We start from the raw sequence: 20,233 nt of genomic DNA, 5'->3' as shown, positions 1-20,233 counted from the left end.
AATTGGTAAAAGTGTCCTCAAAATTTACCTTTTATTATGAAAAATAAACAGTTAATAACAGATAAGTAAATAACAGAAAGTAAATAAACAGATAAGTAAATAGATGTTTTGATGTAATGAGCTATTTTTCCAGGCAACCCCTGCACTGTCAAACCTTCGTCGTTACCAGCAGAGTAGGAAGTTGCGACCCAAGTCTGTCGTTGACACCCTAAACCACACTGGTTCTTCAGATGGTGCCTCTAGCTCTGTTAACTCTATCGAACCAGGTAAGTCCCGCTGCAGATAGCCTCACTTACAATAGACTAGTTAATGGTAGTCCAAAAAGGGAAATACTTTAGAAGTGATAAAAAAAAAACTTCATAAAGTGCTTTTCTTCTCCAAATCAACTAAAAGGAAAAAAAGTCCGTTGCCAGGAAGAATCAGAACTTTGCCATATCAAAAAATCGTAGTGTCGTGTAACCATAAACGTTAATCCCTGATCAGTAAAAAAGTATGCCAAGATTGTCCCACGCTTTTATGTTTAACGTTAAAATTTTCCGTTTTCTGGTTACCAGGAAACAAAATGTTTTCTTTCTCGTGCGTTTGGAGATGCAAGTGTTCAAAGAGTTTTTGTTGTTGTTTTTCTTTTACTCTTTTGGTCTCTATCAAACACTTGTTCATTTATTGAAAAACCTGTTAAATAGTAAGTACTGCACACGGCCGAAAAGAGAATAAATAAGATGGAGAAAAGAAAGCAAAACTTACTTAAAGACAAGCAACAAGTTTTGTATACGCAACAGAAATAAAGGATTAAAAATGAAAAAGAAAATAGCCGACCTCATATTAAACAAATGAAACTGCACTTTCAAAAGCAGCAGATAATAGTAAATACATGTCGGTATTATATCCAAATTCTTGGTTCTGAACTATAGGCGGTGTACTAATAGAGGATACCAGGGATAATCGGTGCTAATGCCAGGGATAATAACTGTTTAAATAAAAAAAAGGGCCAGCAACTTTTTTGTTATATTTTGCAATAGCCTCAGAGATTGCTAGTGACAGGTCTGTACTTGCCATTTTTGAATTATTGAGTGTTTCTCTTCCAAGGTGTTAGAAGTAGTAAAAATTTTTGCAAAAAACATAGAATGAATGATTATTATGATTTTGTAAGGATTTTTCGAAATGGGACAAAATATAAGATACACCAGAGGGCCACTGCATTGTAGAAGCAACCTAATAGATGACGATCAGAAAAGTATTCGCATATGACAATAGAGGCATAAGATACTGGAATTCAACGGTTGGGATCCTCAATGATATGTGATCTCGTGTGTTGTAGGGAAAACCTGATGGAGAAGCCAAATAAACTATTGGATCGGCAGGTTGAACTTCTGAGCTAGTTGAACATCTTTGACTTAAAACCTTTAGGTATTCGCACAACCTGCTCCAATGGGCTGGTTGAACGTTTTTATATTAAAATAAAGCCCAACCTTAGGGTCTTGAGGGATTCCAAAAATTTTACTGATCCACTTCAACTGATGACTGAGATTCAAGATGTCACTCGCGTAACATTCTAATGCGTGTAACACCCTGTTTACTGAATGGTAGATTCCACTATCATGGGAGAATGCTGTTGATCATCAGCCTCCAGCTCAAAGTTACAAAACAAATCAAGCGAGGGAACTACACCTTGTCGGGCCCCCTTTAAGACAGGTACGAGCTTCCTCCGGCAAATGGGAGGCATGCTCTTGCGGAAGTTTTAGGTTGATAAATGGTCCTGAAGCCATTGCCGTGATTGTGGGGAACGATATACAGGCTCAAGCTATGCTTGCCACTTTTAAGAAGCACTGTAGCGTATATAAGTGAATCAGATGCACATTTTAGCCAGCAAAACTAAACTTTTGCGCACCTGACTCAGCATCGAAAGATTATTTGCTACCCCATTAAGTGCAGTAGGATATAAAAGTAGAAAATTTCATATTGCTTTCTAGCAATGAAGATTCTAATTTTGTAGTAACAAATGTCACTTGTAAAGCTTCATGCCAAGATCACATCTACCCTTCCTTCAAATAACAAATAGCTTACAGCATACTTGACTTGATCTCAACGAACCTTGCAGACTTCTATGATGTACTGCGGTCCCTAGGAACCCTCCAGAATTCAAATCATTTCATAATTTTCTGGGAAGCAAATTCAGCAATCTCCAAAACCAAACGAATGAAAACTACTATACGACCACTAACAAGAGATCTGATTTTTACGTTCAGTCGCTGGATCGGCAACTACAAATTTGATGACATATGCTCAGAGCAGGACATCAACTTCAAAGTCAGTAAGCTAAATAGCCTACTTCAGGAGAAGTGCCATGCTTGTTTCCCGACTAAAGTCTTCACCGTTACCGATACTGATAAATCACGGATCACAAGTGACCTCAAGGACCTAATTAAGACTCAATGCCGCCTTCACAGCAATGGTAATTCTGTTGTTTCAGCAAAGTTACGAAACCATATTGTCAAACTGAAGTGGCGAGCGAAGAGACAATATTTGAAGGACAGAATCGTTCCCTTGCTTACGATAGATCCGCACAAATGGCAATCGTCAGTAAAAAGACTTGCTTGTAAAACGACACCCTGTGACTTAAGGGATGGCTGGCGTCTACCACTCTCAGGCGATTACCTCTCCAGGAAAATACCCCCTGAAGAAAATAACTCCGGTAAATACCCCCCCCCCCATGGAAAATAAGGCTTTCCAAATTTGAGAATTTTACTTGAATTTTTTTTTAATTCCCGTGGATGGAAGGAATTTTGGTACTTGTGCATTATGCGCCACTCACTCAAGTTTACGCTGTGTAAAACTCGAGAACAAACCGGTTTTTTCGTTAATTTCTTCGTTACTTTAGACAAAAATTTGGCCAAGGATTTGCACATTAGGGGGGGAGGGAGGGTAAAGTATAGTGGGTCTGCATGCAAAGTGTGTTAGGTACAATTGTTCTGCGATATATGAAGTAAGAATTGTTTTCTGACTTCAAACTGTCCAAATACTTTACCCCCTCCCCTCATGGGCAAATATATAGCCCAAAATATATGTTTCCCATATATTCTGTCACTTGCCTTTGCCTTGTCTCGTGCTAAGCTGAAAGAAACTAACGAATAAACTGTTTTTTTTTCGAGTTTTACACAGCGTAAACTTGAGTGAGTGGCACATTATACACAAGTACCAAAATAACTTCCCTCAACGAAAATTAAAAAAACAAAATCAAATAAATTCTCAAATTTGAAAAGCCTTATTTTCCCGGGGGAATATTTTCCGAGGGAGTAATCGCCGGGGCGTGGGGGGGGGGGGAGAATGCTTAGAACCGACTTAAGGGTATTGAAAGAGGATGGTACCTTTTTATCGGCTGCGGAAGTGAACTCCTTTTTTGTTGGCATCTGTACCACCTTCCCTTCACTCACCAGTTCAGAAATCGAGTATCTTATTATTGAAGCAGAAATTGATAATGTGTGTGAAATTTTCGAGTTTGCAGTTTACAAGGAACTTCAGAAGCTGCATAGCAACTGTGCGTCCTAACCTAGTGAGCTTCCTTTAAAGTTGTTACGTGAACTCGCTATTTTCCTTGGCAAGCCAATCTCCTCCATTATTAACCAGTGGTTCCAAGAGCAAGTGTTCCCTAGTGCTTGGAAGAGAGCGTACGTTCGCATCATACCCAAAGTGAAGGGTCCCAAATCTTGCGACTAATTCTGACCTATCTCAATAACCCCGAACCTGTCTAAGGTGGCTGAAATATTTATATACCGCGAGCTGATGTCACAGATTTCTCCCTCTCTTGACCCATAAAAATACGGATGCTTGAAAGGAGGCAGCACAACTGTTTACTTAGTGAGAAAGTATCACTTTATTGTCGAGTCGCTTGACCGAGCAAATGTGATTGTCGATTTTTCCTGGTGGATTGCCGAAAAGCCTTTGACCCTATTCGCCATTTCATAGCTGTGACGAATTTATTTGCGATGGGTTCACACAAGCGTAATCTCCTCTTAGTGATCGATGTTTTGCAAGACCGTTTCCAATGCGTCTAGAGTCTTTTCCCTGGCGACACCAGCTCCGAATGAACTGAGCTCATGTATGGTGCTCCACAAGGAACGAACTTGCAGCGCTGTTGTTTTTGGCAGTTAAAAACTTTGTCCTTTCTGAGTTTGAGGACAAATTTAAGAACGAAACTTCCAGCGCTGTTGTTTTTGGCAGTTAAAAACTTTGTCCTTTCTGAGTTTGAGGACAAATTTAAGTATATAGACGACTTGTCAGTTCTTCTGAAACATCTCATTGAAAACTCCGAGGCAGTTCCCTAATTCAGTGATGCAATAATGGGTAACTTTAAAGACCAATGTAGTATCAACAGCCTTCAAATCAACGAAGGAAAAACCGAAATCCTTCGCTTTCATCCTTTTAAGGAGGACTTTGTAACTCCTCCTCCACTGTATCCTAGTGTATCTTTGGCTGTAATTCTCGGTGTCACATTCAGCGCTGACTGCTCGTTTAGTACTCATGTTGATACAATCACTAAAAAGGCTAACGGTGCGATGCTCACCCCTATCGTACTATGTCGTTTCGGTTTTTCAGTGTTCCAACTTAAGACGGCTTATCTTACATACATCCGACCGATTCTTGAGTATGCTTACCCTGTATGGGGCCTTCAAATCAACAACACAAGTTGCCTAAGAGATCAACTTGAGTAACTACAAAAAAGAGTTTTCAAAGTTATTCTTTCAGACGCAAATGTAAGTTATGAATCGGCATTGTCTGTCCTACGACTACCGTCCCTTCACGAACGTCGTTTGGGTTTTATCTGCAAATTTGGCCAATTTTTCTCTTAGTAGTAAAAAACATAGAGATTCTACCACCAGTTATGAGGAATAAAATAAATACAAGGTCTACTTACTAAGGGACACTGGAATTGTCTACTCCAAGAAAAAATCATTTTGCCAGTTCGTTCGTTCCTTTTTACATGTCAATGTTTAATAAGTTCTAGTCTCATGTTTTTCTTTTTTCTAGTTTTCGTTGTGGGTACTAGTGCTATTTAGTTGGAATTTTTATTCTAAACTATAATTGCTTGTATAAATAAAATCATTCTGCTAGCTGCTAAAAAGTTGACCTAGGATGGGTTTTGGGTGATTTTTTTTTCTGATTTCCTCTGTTTCTCCGGTCACGGAGCCTTTTAAGGGGAGGGGCTGCGCTATTTTGTTTATTCTGTGAAAATATATTGTTGACTGAGAAACTCTGATTTAGATCTCTTAACAGACAGATTGAAATAATAGCGTTTAAATGTAAAACTATTAGACTAGTCTTGTGCGCTTTTTTACACTGATATCATAAAGATTAAGAAAGGCAACAAATTTATTCCTGGCCAAAGACATTAAAATATCTGGAAGCCAACCTTCCTCATCTCTATTCAGATGTGATCCATTGAAAGTGCTAGATTCTGATACTGATTGGAAAAATAGTCGCTTCTTTCTTCTTCAGAGAAACAGTACTAAACAGTATTATGTCTTTCCTCATGTTCAAGATATTCTTCCTTTTTCTTTCCCATATTTGGCAAAGCTCTGAAGAATTCTATGGCTTTTTGGTGCTTTTTTTGGGGGGGGGGGGAGGCTAAAGTCTGGATCGATATTCTTGTGTACCCTATTTAAAAATGTACACATTGAATAAGTCCAATTTTCTAATTGCACTTCGTTTCAAGTTCCAAATTCAAATTTCTATTTTGTTATTTACAAATAAATAAAAAACAACACTACCCTGGAGAAAAACCTATGAGGTGAAAGTCCAGACAACTACTTACCTATTAAATAAAAATTCAAATAAATTTATTATAAATGAATCAAAATAAATAACCTATGAAATAAACAATAAATAAATTATAAAAAAATAATAATGATAGATTCATAAAAATATAAATAAGAATAATAATACTAATCCAATCTCCATCACTACTCAATCCTTAACTCATATCTCCGCCAAGCTGCCGTCCAAGCTCCACTTTACCCCCCTGCCAATCATACCTGCCCAGCTCACCCTTCCTCCCGTAACCATCTTTGCTACACTAAATTTGTTGGTGAACTGTTCAGGAACCATAGTTGTTATAGGTATTCCAGGCTTTTTATCCTATGAACAATTGAAGTGTAGAATTAATTGAGCAGTTTTTTCTTAATTTGTTTTTCTTACTCAGTCTTTGTTACTATTTGATTGTGTAATAGGATGAAGTTAAAAATAGGTTTCAAGATGGACTTTATGCTGTATCTGAGATTCATTTTATAATCAAAATTCTTCACAAAAAAAAATCAAAATTATTACTGCTTTTGATCGTAAGAAAAATAAATAATTTTATATACGTTGTATCTTTAAATCCAGTATTATAAAAAATCGCCATCATGTTTTCTTAGAGTCATCTGGGTTGAACCAGTATTTGGCTGTGACTACACCAGCCGTCATTTCGGCCGAATCTGTGGCAGAGTCAGCCGGAATGTCTGAAAGTTATGATGATCTAAGTTCAGTCCTAGAGTCACTCAAATCTGATACGCTGCGATCAGGAAGCTCGACACCATTTGGCTCATGGTCAGGCTCACCAGTGAGGTCTTTGCCGACATCACCAACTGTTCATTGTAATCAGTCTTTACCCCCTCTGTTGCTTTTTATGGGCGGCTCGTTTGTTAAGCATTGCTGCATTGTCACCTTTTTGCTCCCTATTTTCTCAAATATTTACTAATCTAAATATTTCGTTAAGATATAACGCTCACTAAATTAAATAAGAATTAAATTAAAAGACGAAGAACAGTAACTAATAGAATTAAAAAGCTTGAGAAATATGTAATCTAGTATTCGAAATAGTTGCCAAATATTTTAGCATGCCTAGAGAGTTGAAACGCTTGTCCTCTTTGGCTCTTCGTCTTGCTCGCCAGAGAGATATCTTCCAACGTTGACAACTGTTCAGCGTCACCAACCTTCCTGCCTATGTTGTTTTGGGTGTCAGGGTATTATTATATTGTCTCCTGCTCCTTTCCTCAAATCGGGTGAATCTTTTCGATTTTGATAGCTTCGTTACAGTATACTTTTTAGTATATTAGATTAAATAGGAGCAAAATAGTAATTAATAGAAAAATGATCTTGCTCGCCAAAAGTATATCTGCCAACATCGTCAACTGTTCGTTGTAATCAATTTTTAGTTCCTCTGTTGCTTTTTAACGGCGGTTTGTTTCTTATTCATTGTTGCATTGTCTCCCCTCCCTTCTTTTTATGAAAAAAATAATGGTGAATGTTTTCCATTCTAAATGCTTCGATGCAGTAGATTTCTTATTAAAATGAAATTAAATAGAAATGAAAAATAGATGATAAACAAAAATAAGGATTAAAAGACAAAAAAAGATCTTGAAATAGGAGCGAACTAGTATTAAGTAAATGAGGGCTCATGGGGATGCAGATTTTCCACTTTGGCTCTCGCTCTTGCTCACCAGGAGGATTCCAACGACCATTCCCAACTGTTCATTATAGCCATTTTACCCTCATGTGCAATATTTGGATAGTAGGCTATGTGACAAGCATGTTTGTTTCCTCTTCACACCTTCAAAACTTGATGAATAGTTCCCATAGCTGAATACTGCAATTTCAACCATAAGCCAGCATCTAAATATTGATTAATTGATCGTTTATGCTGATAGAAATATGTTTGATACATACACATACGTGGAAATGCTTCATGGGATGAAGTAAATTCTTTCAAATAGACAACACAGGCCAAGTAGCTAAAACATGGATTGGAGAGAGATAGGGATCGTAAAAGTCAAGAGGAGTAGACACCTCCTTGCTTGTGTGTCTTGTTTGATAGCTTATGTTTTATTTTTGCTTGACCTATTGTGAATATATTTTGTAACTGCTTAATCTCTCGCTTGCATGGGATTTTATCTACGATATAGTTTACTTTACTGGCCCCCTAGATGTAAAAAAGGTGTATTTTTTCTTTATTTTCTTTCTTTTTTATTCTTTAGATACATCCGTAAGCCAATGGACCTTATTCTTTTGTAAAATAGCTATTTAGAAATTATATAGGTTCCTCTAGTGTCATCGTGGGATTGATATCTGTTGGTTAATGCATGACCAGGAGTTAAAACTCAGCTCTAGCAACCTGTTGCAGGACACGGAATTTTATTCAGGGTATAAGATGATGTGAAAGCGCCTCCATATTAATTCAAATAAGAAGAGAAGAATTTTAGGAATTTTAATTCAATACAAAATGTGTGTGAAGTGGTCATCGCCGATCGCCAGAACTTCTTGGGAACTCTTATGCTGACAAGGCTAGTTTAGGAGAAATTTAGTTATGGTTTTCTATATTGTTAATAGCTAATTGGCAGCTGAAAATTTTTCTGCAATATTTCGCTTCTCATTTTATAGTCATTGCAGGGCTAGATGTCATTTAAATTATAAGTTAATTATTTTCATACAATAAACACTGGAGAAAAGTAACAACACATAGTTAGGGGTTTTTTTCTGTTGTACCATTCGCCAGGCAAAAAGATTGGACTGTTGTTATTTGTTTCTTTTAAATAATCAAATAAAGACCCTCCCGCCCTACGATATGAAAATTAGCATTATTCAGCGTGTTAGTAAAATGACAAGTTGATACACCCTCGTACACAAAATTTGCCTGACCTGCACAATGGGCAAAACCCTCCTCTAAATTTGAAATGCGGTTTCTACCATAAAATAATAAGATGTCACTAAATTTCCGTAGTTAGGGTGACTTCATGGTTTAAAAGAATATTCTGTGTATTTCAATTAGCTCGTCTTCTATATCAGTAGTATCCCTCTATGCACTACAAGAAGATTCCTATTGACCACTTCTATCATCCTTAGCTTAAGATAATGAAGAAGGTTTTACGGCGATTCCCCTAATTCTGCCATCTACTAACCAAAGTCATAGATGGCGTTATTGTTAACTACACTTGTAGATAGTGACATGTTTTCTTTTCCAGCAACACATCATTTAGCTTCTAAGCAGTTTTCCATTGATTCTATGAAATTTCTGTTCGACATATGAATCAAACGTGAGACCCATGATTTCACATGGTAAAACAATGACATGTTACTCGACTGAGCCAAAAAGTCATTGAAGATATTATGTCCTTAGAAATGCACTCTAAGCAATCAATATATTGTTTTTGGGACGCCAGCCAGCTGATGTTAAGCGTCACAATATCCTAACTAGTTATTTGCAAAATCGATTTCTGAATTAGATTTTAGGTAAGTGTTATCAATGATCTGTTTCCGGGCGCCTCTTTTTGGCATCATTCCGAGAATATGCATACCACGGTGATTTGAGATACTTCTCCAAAATATTGTAGTGATTAAAACCGGCCATGTATCATTACTGTAATGTAATGGTCCTGAGCACATTGGTTTTCCATTACCGGCCTTGCGTATGAGTTTGGGCCCCATATTCCCATCCAGGATCAAACGCCTCCAACCAAGGCCCTGAACCACCATCCAAGGCCCCAATGTCTTTTCCCCGATTGTATGCCCCCCCAACCATTTTCTTGTTTTTTTTTTCATGTCTTAAAATCACATTTAAGTTCGAAGCAATACATTCTAAGACAAAAAATGTATTGTTTCTGGGACGCTGGCCAATTGATGTTAGGCGTCACAGTATCGCAATAAGTTAAATGTGCAATCTATTGTATGAATTGGAGTTGGATAATTGGTAAATGCTACTAGTGATTTGGTTCTGGGCACCTTTTTGGCATCATTCCAACACTAAGCCAACTGGTTTTCGAGAATTTCAAGAATAACACATTATCTGGTATTGCGTGATCATTCGTGTTGTCGGTGAAATAATACAATGAAAACAAGCGGGCCCATATCATGATTCCATGATTTCTGAGAATTTCGTGGTATGTTTCCGAGAATTTCAAGAGTGATACGTTATTGCGTAATCATTCATGCTCTCGATTAAAACATACAATTAACACAGGCGGACCCATATCCTGATTTCCGAGAATTTAATGATATGCTTCCAAGAATTTCAAGAGTGATGTGTTATCTAGTATTGCGTAATCATTCATGTTATCAACGAAATAATACAATACGTTCTGTCAGAGCCCTCACATCTGGTCCTTTGTGATAACAACTGAGCCAGCAACATTTTAAGCTTCTAAGCAGTTTTCTATTGATTTTATGAAATTTATGTCTAATGTAAATACATTAGACGTAATTAAAAATATATTCTAGGCAATCAATGTATTTTGATTGCTTAGAAGCTAAAAATGTTTTTGGATCAGTTGTCAAACAGTTCGTGGTAACGAACTGTAGTAAGGAGCGACCCGGCTCAATAGTAAACAAAACTTAAAAAAACGGAATTTTGATGCTAAAAGATATATCAAAAGAATCAAATTTTCATGCTGATTCTAAATATATAAGTTTCATTAAATTTAGTCTTTGTCATCAAAAGTTACGAGCCTGAGCAAATTTGCCTTATTTTGGGAAATAGGGTGTAACACCCCCTTAAAAGTCATAGAATCTTAACGAAAATCACACCGTCGCATTCAGCGTATTGGAGAACCCTATAGAAAAAAATTCCAGATCCTATATACAAAAATGTGGAATTTTGTATTTTTTGCCAGAAGACAAATCACGGGTGCGTGTTTATTTGTTTGTTTTTTTTGTTTTTTTTTCAGGGGTCATCGTATCGACCAAGTGGTCCTAGAATTTCACAAGAGGGCTTATTCTAACGGAAATGAAAAGTTCTAGTGCCCTTTTTATGTGACCGAAAAAATTAGAGGGCACCTAGGCCCTCTCCCACGCTCATTTTTTTTCCAAAGTCAACGGATCAAAATTTTGAGATAGCCATTTTGTTCCGCATAGTCTAAAACCATAATAACTATGTCTTTGGGAATGGCTTACTCTCCCATAATCCCTGGGGGAGGGGCTGTAAGTTACAAACTTTGACCAGTGTTTACATATAGTAATGGTTATTAGAAAGTGTACAGACGTTTTCAGGGGATTTTTTTTGGTTTGGGGGGTGGGGTTGAGGGGAGGGGGCTATGTGGGAGGATCTTTCCGTGGAGGAATAGGTCATGGGGGAAGAAAAATTCAATGAAAAGGGTGCAGGATTTTCTAGCATTGCTATAAATAAAACAATGAAAAAGTAAACATAAAAACGTTTTTTCAATTGAAAGTAAGGAGCAGCATTGAAGCTTAAAACAAACAGAGACTATTACGCATATAAGGGGCTCTAAAAATACTTTAGCATAAAGAGCGAGGTATTTAGAAGGAGATAAATACCTCACTCTATATGCTAAAGTATTTTTAGTAATTTCAACTATCTATTCTACGGCCTTTTTGATTCAGAGGTCATTCTTAAAGAATTGGGACAAAACTTGCGATGTAGTGTTAAGAGCGAGGTAATAACGAGGGTTCAAACCCCCTCGTATACATAATAAAAATATAAGAATATAAAAGTTTGTTACGTAAGTTAATTCTTAAGTTACGTATATTTTTTACTAATATAAACGTTCGTTAAAAATTAAAAGTTCTAGTTGTCTTTTTAAGTAACCGAAAAATTGGAGGGCAACTAGGCCTCCTTCCCCTCCCCTTATTTCTCAAAATCCTCTGATCAAAACTAAGAGAAAGCCATTTAGCCAAAAAAAAGCATTAATATACAAATTTTATTTTAATAATTTATGTGCGGAGAGCCAAAATCAAACATGCATTAATTCAAAAACGTGAAATTACTCCGTATATGAAATAGGTTGTCCCCTCGGCAATCCCCCACTCTTTACGCTAAAGTTTGACTCTTTGCCACAATTCTACTTTTTAAAGCAATTAAAAGCTTTAGCGTAAAGAGTGAGGGATTGCGGAGGGGACAACCCATTACATATACGGAGTAATTTCTGTTCGTTTTAAGTTTAAATTTCGCTCCTTACTTCCAGTTAAAAAAACTCGTTTTTTTTATTTAATTATCTCAAAGGACCAGATTTGAGGGCTGTCACAGAACATGTTTTATTGTTTTACCGACAACATGAATGATTACGCAATACCAGATAACGCATCATTCTTGAAATTCTCAGAAACATGCCAAGTAATTCTCAGAAATCAGGATGTGGGTCCGCTTGTATAATTGCATTGTTCCATCGAGAACATGAATGATTACTCAATAGCGCATAACGTGTCATTCTTGAAATTGTCGGTAACTTGTCAAGAAATTTCCGGAAAGCGTGATATGGGCCACTTTGTATTTTTCGTATGGTTTTACCAATAACATGAATGATTACAGAATACCAGATAACATATCATTCTTGAAATTCTCAGAAACCGGTTTGCTTATTCTTAGAATGATGCCAAAAGAGGTGTCCGGAAACAAATCACTGGTAGCATTTACTAAAAATCCAACTCCTACTGAGAAAATCGATTGTGCAATTAACTTGTTACGATATTGTAATGCTTAACATCAATTGGCCAGCGTCTCAGAAATAATGCATTGATTGTCTTAGAATGCATTTGTAAGAACTTCGATTTAATTTTAAGACATGGAAAAAAAATGGTTGGGGGAGACTCAAAAATTAGGGGATATTGGGGCCCTGTAGTGGACCTTGGGGCTGTTGAGGGGGACTTGCGGTCCTGGTGAGGGGCGTTGGGTCTTGGATGGGATTGTAAGGGCCAAATCTCATGCGCAAGCTCGTTAATGGAAAATCATTGTGCTCTGGACCATTACATTACAATAATACTTGGCCGGTTGTAGTCATTACAGTTTTTCGGAGATCAAAACGAGTTTCATTAACCATTAAAAGAATATATCTGTCCAGTAAGCATCTCAATCACCCTGGTATGCAAATTCTCGGAATGATATAAAAAAAAGGTGCCTGGAAACAGATCGCTGATAACACTTACCGAAAATCCAACTGAGAAATCGATTGGACTAATAACTGGTTAAAATATTGTGAGGCTTAACATCAGTTGGTTGGTGTCCCAGAAACAATTCATTGATTTCCTTAAATGTATTTCTAAGGACAGGGTACCTTCAATGACTTGTTGGCTCAGCCGAATAACATGTCCTTCTTTTACCATATGAAATCATTGGTCTTAAGATCGATTAGGTCGATTTATACATCAGACATGAAGTTCATAAATCAATGGAAAACTGCTTAAAAGCTAAAAATGTGTTCTTGGAAAAAAACATGTCACATCTATAGCCGTATTTAACAATACTGCCATCTATGACTTTGGTTATGTAAATGCATTGGAAGAATCGCCGTTAAATCTTTCATGATTTTAAGCCGTTAAGGTAGAAGGGAGTAGTTGATAGGAATCTGCTTGTAGTGCATACAGGGATACTACTCATATGTCGACTTTCCAAGACTTCAAGAGTCATAAGATTTTTGTTGCTGGTGTATTTGAGCAAAGAAGAGGCATTTAAGTACCTTTAAATACGGAGCTGTATAAGTATCAAAGGCGGTTCTAGAGGAAAATCTTGTTGGAGAGGACAATATTACATGGGCGCCAATAATTGACCGAATTTACAAGCATATTTAAAGGAGAGTGAAAAACAGAAAAAAACATGGAATTAGGGTGCCATAAAAAATCTTGGCCGCCACCCCTCCTCTGAATCCACCAGTGATACTTGCAACGTTGCTTGAATTTGATTTTTGTTTTTACAAGTAGAAGATGTTTACATTAAGAGTATGAAAAGCTCACTAGGAAATGGTGTTCAAATGCTTTTAGCACTGATGGCCAGCTTGTCACACCCATGTCTGTGCTAACACGCATCTCCAAAGATTAAGCAGTGTTTTCGTGATTAGTTTTTAAAGGGATTTCGCGGAAGGGATTGGGCCCAAGGACCTGATGAGTTGAGATAAGTAGTTGAGATAGAACGGAATTATTTGGAGATTGAAAATGAGTGCAAATACGAAGAAGAAATTTGGAGGTTTAGAACAGATTGCCTGATACTTAAATCATCTTTAAAGATTTGGCATTACCTATGCTAACAATTTCTTAATCGACTTATTTTTGTGAGACATTGTTATCAACGCTATATAATATTAAGACAAACGGTTTTACTGATCATGCTTCTCCTCTACCACTATCCGTCAATAGCGTGAGTCTGTACTCCCTCTTATAGTGTTAATTTTTTTTCTTAAGTTATTTCTTGTGGCCTTTTCCCACCTCATCTGGGGATGGTCTAATTTTCGTTTGGCTCTAGATGAATGAATAAAAGGCTTGATTTTGTTCATCATCAGTCATCTCTGTACCAGGGCCTTGCCATCTCAACCATTCTTTCATTTTAGCCCTAGAAATTGGGATCGTACCATATTTTATTTCACCTTCATTCAAACATCAGTTTTTTTTTATATAGGGTCAGTCATATGATTACCTCAAACTATCATCAGATACTTTTTCTGAAAATTTTCCTAAAATCGCCGGATAAATTCTCTTTGTCAATGACAATATTCATAATCTTCAGTATTTTATCTCTAGCTTTATAACCACGATATTTCATAAATTAATTTGTCACACTGCCAACATCTGAGGCCTAATTATTCATCTATATTTTTAGTGTCTTCTCTAGCTCTAAAATATATCATTCATAAGGCTGAATTTTTTTTTTGCTTTTATTGTACCGTTTAAGCCTATAACTTTATCATAGTTTAGTGAGTTTTTAGAGTTGTGCCCATCTCTCCTTAACACTCTACTTATCATTAATCGAGTTCCCATTTATATCTTTCACTGGGACAAGCTCAAACTGACTAATTCCTCTCCGTTTCTTTAAATCCAATGTCTTACTATTCTTATTATGGACTAGTTTGTTTTTTACTAGGTTGCCCCTAAGAGGGCAACGATGAGGCCACTTTGGATATTGCAAGGCTTATTTCTTTACTATCTAGTACGTTATCGGGCAATAAGTGCATTTTGTTTTTTCAGTAATATACGATTAATTAGAGAGGCTACTTATAGAGCTATCGGAGAAGTTTAATTCATATTTTGAGAAAACTATAGTGCCACTGTAGATTGATCTCTGCTTGACAATACAGGTTCTGCCACGGGGCCTATAGCGTGTGGCATGTGTATTAGCGTATCTAAATAATCAATCTAAAAGAAGTAACATATATCTTAAGGGTATCTATTTATGGGTATTAATTGTAGAGAACATATAGAAACATCTCACCTTGGGAATATTCCAATGGCGATTCTTTGGATATATCATTTCTCGAACTTTTATTTGTGAAATAGTGGAACATCTATGCTAATATGTTTCCTCTTTAATGTTGCTATGGATTGTTGGACATATTAAGGGAATTTATTAATCCAAAATCTTTTCCTAGTTTCGCTAGCTGAAGATGAAAATGAGGATTCTCCAACACCAGGAAAACCTCTACGCCATCTAGGTTTGAACAGACCCAGGCGACTTAAAACCCGTATGCCGACTAAGCCTGCAATTTCCCATCCGGATGGACCTATTAACCTTGGTGCCATGTCACCAGAAATGGAGTTGAATGAAGGCTTTGACTCATTCTTCGGGATTAGCCTAGGCTCAGGCTCTGGGGCTACTAGTGCGACTTCTCTGGGGTCCATTTCGGAGGAAAGGTAGGTCTTTTTTATTTATTTTTTTTAGAACGCAATTCTCAAGATTTGACAAAGAAATTGAAAATGAAAACAAGATAAGAGTAAAAAAGAATTTCTGTAGAAGAAAGTTATAAAAATAGGAACGAAGTGCTTCCCTTTTGGACACCAGCAGAGACATGTTCATGCATGGGGGCTTACCCTTTTCTAATCAAAATGAAACACAGGAGTGCGAAAACTCTGTATAAAAATCTTTTATGTAGCCTAATGCCATTTTCTAAGAGCAACTGAAAAAATTAATAGTTTCTGTGTTATACATTTTCGTTTGTTTTTATTCTTTTTCTTCGTTTTTGCTTTTCCTTTTTGAGACGTTGCGTTGGATAGAAAAACGAAGTCACCTGTAGAAGTGACAAAATGATGCCTCGGTATTTTTGGATCTGACGGAGAAGTGTCCCTCCAAGTCTCGATTTGTTTAACCATTGTTTCACTGGGCTTTCTATTGCTGTCAAAATCTAAATGTATTATAATAAAGAACGAATAAAGTTCAAATGGGGACAAGTCCTTTTATTAGACAGGGAAAACAAATACAAAAAAATTGGGTATTTCGATCATGTACACCAGTGATCGTCATCGGAGGAAAAACTAAAGTATTACAATTAAAATAAGCGATATTTAAATAATTGCGATTATATTTAATAATGAAATATATATTATAACTTATATTTAATATTTAATAATAAAATATTATTTAATATATTATTTAATATATTATTATTTAATTTATTATTCAATAATATTATTATAAATTATTATAATTAAATAATTAGCGATATTAAATAATTAAAGCGATATTTATATAGAACAAAATAATCACTTTCGTGTCAGAAATAGTTTCTGGTTCATTGGCTAGATTTGTCTGAAAGAGTTCATCAACAGGCTTCATTCAAAGTCTTGAGTTGCAAACTTTTCTCCTTTAATATTGTTTAAATGTAAGTTGAATTTCTGAAGAAGGTGGTACAATCTTCTTCTTCTTCAAGTTGCAAAAGAAATGTTGTTAGAGTTATAGGTATGTACTTGATTGGTCACATCGCCCTCATATATACGACGCATTCACTATCTAATAAAAAGAAGTATCTACATTTGAACTTTTATCTGTTTGTCATAGAAAGGTAGTGTTGTCTTTAAAAATACCTAAACTATAATAGAGCAGAATAAAAGTGACTTTGATGCTAAATTCTAAATTGCATACAACATACAAATCAAGTGGCAAGTAGCACAAGAATCGGGAAATTTGAAAATAATAGTTGGGATAAGAAAGAAATAGATTTAGATGGCTCTGCCAGAAAGGAATTTTGATCAATTCAGTCATCATTAGTGTCGGGCGAGTTGCAGTAGATATTGCTGAGTGACTTGCCCTTGGAATTAATTTTTTTATACTTGAAAATTTTTAATTCTGCTAATTTTGGATTTTATTTGTTTGTCTTTTTTTGGCTCTTCGCGTTGTTTGGTTTTTACGTTTTTCAATTCTTCCAATTTTTTTTATCTGCTTGATTTTGGAAAATTTTCTTTCAATTCTCTTTATAGCACTGAAGAAGGGAGGCGGTTTTCGCCTAAAAAAATTCGCTTTATTCGTCCAGTATTTGGCTGGTCTTAGAAACCTATTATTGATCTTCATATGTTTAATTTTGTTTTTGCTATGGCAAACCAATGGGGTTTACTCAATTAATTGCTGAGATTATGCGGATTGAGTCTAGCTACTTAATACCTATCGAACTCGGAAGTTTCGAGAATAGTTTGTCGCACTGCGAATATTGTAGTAATTTACCGTAATAAATGCAATTGCTGTATTTAGCACAAATTTATTAAAGTTTAACTATATATTGTATATATTTAGCTCTCTAAAGTTTAACTAAACAGTAATAATTTGTTTATCATTGATCCATTAACTGTAATATATTTATTTATTTATTTATAGCCCACAAACGAACACTAGAAATGACACTTCGGAGTAATAAAAAATAGGAAAGAAAAAAGTAAAACGTTAAGAAATATGAAACATCATCACGAAATAATAACCACCGAAACAATAAATGACAATGTCGACAATCATTGCGAAATATCATTACCAAAAACAACAACAAATTATTTTAACCAATTGGAAAAAGTAGGAGATCAATGACAGAAACAGCCTTATTCCCATTCTGGTAACAATGGATGCTTGCACTGGCCCTCACGTGCAAGCACGATACCATAACGGGATACTATTTTAAAATGACCGGGTATGTTCATCAGATATATATAGTTTCTAAAGTAATCACTTCTAAATCTCCGTACCTGAAATGACAAAAATGGGAAGACTTCTGGCATTCGGTAGTGAAATCACAAATACGCTTCTCAATAACTCCAGCTGGGTTTACCACATGATACTTTCTTTGCAGAAAAGAATTACTTGTCCAAGTTGGAAGATCCATTAAATATTTTGCAAATTTAAAGCAAAGGAGATGAACTTCCTTTCTTTTGCCGCAATTAAGGAAAGACAAAACAGGAGCAAGGGCAAGTAAGTGAGGAGCTGCTGGGCTATTATATAAGTGAGAACGGTGAACTCTACTTAGATACGAAACATTTGAAGCCAGGGAGGCATACGCAGCCCGGATCTTACTGGCATAATTTTAATTGCCAGGTTTACAGTTTCTTTCAGGTTTGCTCCAATAGGCATACCCAGGTAAGTAAGGGTGCTAGTAAAAGAAACCTCAGAGCCGGATAGACTTGTTGAATTTCCATTCCCTTGATAGTTGAATCGTAGAAGAAATGTTTTATCAGTATTAAAGCTCAATCCAATGTGCTCGTACTCTTCTTCGAGAAACTCAAAGGTTGAAGAGCATCTTTGAAAAGTGCAGGAAAGGTTTAGTAGGTCATCTGCAAACGCAACTAACGAAGGATCAACTCCTTTGAAGATAAAAGCACAGTTCAGCTTATCCTGAGCACCAGTAACACAATTATTAAACAAAACTGGAGAAGTCAGAATTCCTTGGCGTACATCTTTCAGAATTGAAAATAGTTGACTACCATCTTTAATTCCAGCCTTCAGATTTCTATACATGTATTTTAAACAAGTGATTACCGCAGCATTAGTACCTTTCAAAAGGGCCTCAAGCAAAATCTGCGAAAATATACACGAGTCAAAAGCTCTTGGAACATCGAGTGCACATAAGACCAGGAAATCACCTCTTTCTTCATTATGTTTCGGTAATAACGTAATGAGACCCGCACGGCAATAACACCGTCGGTCTGTAGGTATATTCTGTAAGACACACGAATTTGTTTTTTTTACAACTCAGTCTGGAACGAACATTAAACTCGTTACGGTAATAACGTAATGAGACCCATGCGGTAATGACCCATGCTGTATAACGTAATGGCACAACTGACTATCAGTATATTAGGAATTATCCATTAAGAATTATTGCTTGAAGATGAAAATGTGAGCAAAATGAATGAAATTTTAGCGGTTTTGCGAGTTCAGGGTGCCAGAATAGGTTTGAAAGTTAATTTTAAGATGACTAAGTCACTAAGGCTAGGAATAAGTGAAGATAAAAAGGTGACGTTGGGTAAGGAAAAGGCTGATCAACTGGACAGCTTCATTTACCTTAGTAGAATTATTAGTTAAGATGGCAGACGCAGTGAAGACGTTGAAAGTAGATTATCCAAGGTTCAGGGTGTTTGGAAGGATCACAGTTTAAAAAAAAAGTTTGTAAAAATAGCAAATACGTCAGCAAATCAAGATTAGAATATGGAAGCTACAGTGACGATAGTGGTCAAATATGGCTCTGAAGCATGGATGCTCTAAAAAGCGGATGAAGATTTGCTAGATGTTTTACGGAGAAATCGCTTATGGATTGTTCTGGGTATCCGGCTGACTGACCGTATTTCAAACAGTAGGCTGTATGAAAAAATGTGGTTCAATCCCTTTCCTAGGGCTATAATGAAAGGACATTTGAGATGGTTAGGACATGTTTTGCGGATGAAGGATGACAGCTTGCTGAAGAATGTCCATTTTGGCCAACCGTCTAGAGTTAAACGGAAAGCAGGTCGTCCTCGTCTGGGGTGGGAGGATGTCAGAAAGCAAAGATTTACAGGAAATTGGAAGTTGCTTGGAGGGTGTAAATAGGGAGACTTTGAATAGATTGGGATGGAGGAGGAATGTGCGTAGCTGTATTGGCCTTAGGTGGCTTGATGTTGCGGTGAGCTGTTATTAGTAGTAGTAGTAGTAGTTGTAGTAGTATCTTCCTTGTTTTTTAATATTGATTTCAGCATAGCCAAATGATTAGTTTATTAGTAAAGACATTCTAACATGAATTCTCTACACTCAGTGTATCATCGGAACACTACGCAACAGTGTCCCTTCAAACACTGTCTAAAATGCTCTGTTTCGGTTGTGATGTCAAAAGTCTCTTCCGCACATTCCTTCGCCATATGCGGCCAGTCTTGGAGTATGCATTTCCTGTGTGGGGCCCTTCCGTACTATATTCTGCTCACCTAATGCACAACCTAGAGTCAGTGCAGAAAAGGTCAGCTTGGATTATCCTGGAATTTAGTTATAATCTCTACGAAGAAGCACTCAATAAACTTGAAATCCAGTTGCCCCGCCAGATTCTCCCCGGAG

General features: G+C 36.5%; 1 protein-coding gene across 1 annotated transcript in view; it reads left to right on the top strand.

The window, feature by feature from the left end:
* The window catches only part of LOC136035059 (neurofilament heavy polypeptide-like), a 78,996-nt gene that overhangs the window by 20,340 nt on the left and 38,423 nt on the right, over window positions 1-20,233 (top strand). The window contains exons 2-4 of the mRNA XM_065716656.1: window positions 134-266; window positions 6,411-6,629; window positions 15,333-15,594. Of these exons, the coding sequence (XP_065572728.1) occupies window positions 134-266; window positions 6,411-6,629; window positions 15,333-15,594 (614 nt within the window). The remainder of the gene's footprint in view (window positions 1-133; window positions 267-6,410; window positions 6,630-15,332; window positions 15,595-20,233) is intronic.

Source organism: Artemia franciscana, chromosome 13 (assembly GCF_032884065.1).
Source record: "Artemia franciscana chromosome 13, ASM3288406v1, whole genome shotgun sequence".
Lineage (NCBI taxonomy): Eukaryota > Metazoa > Arthropoda > Branchiopoda > Anostraca > Artemiidae > Artemia > Artemia franciscana.
The sequence above is the reverse complement of the archived record's forward strand: the minus strand, read 5'-3'. Positions and strand labels throughout refer to the sequence as shown.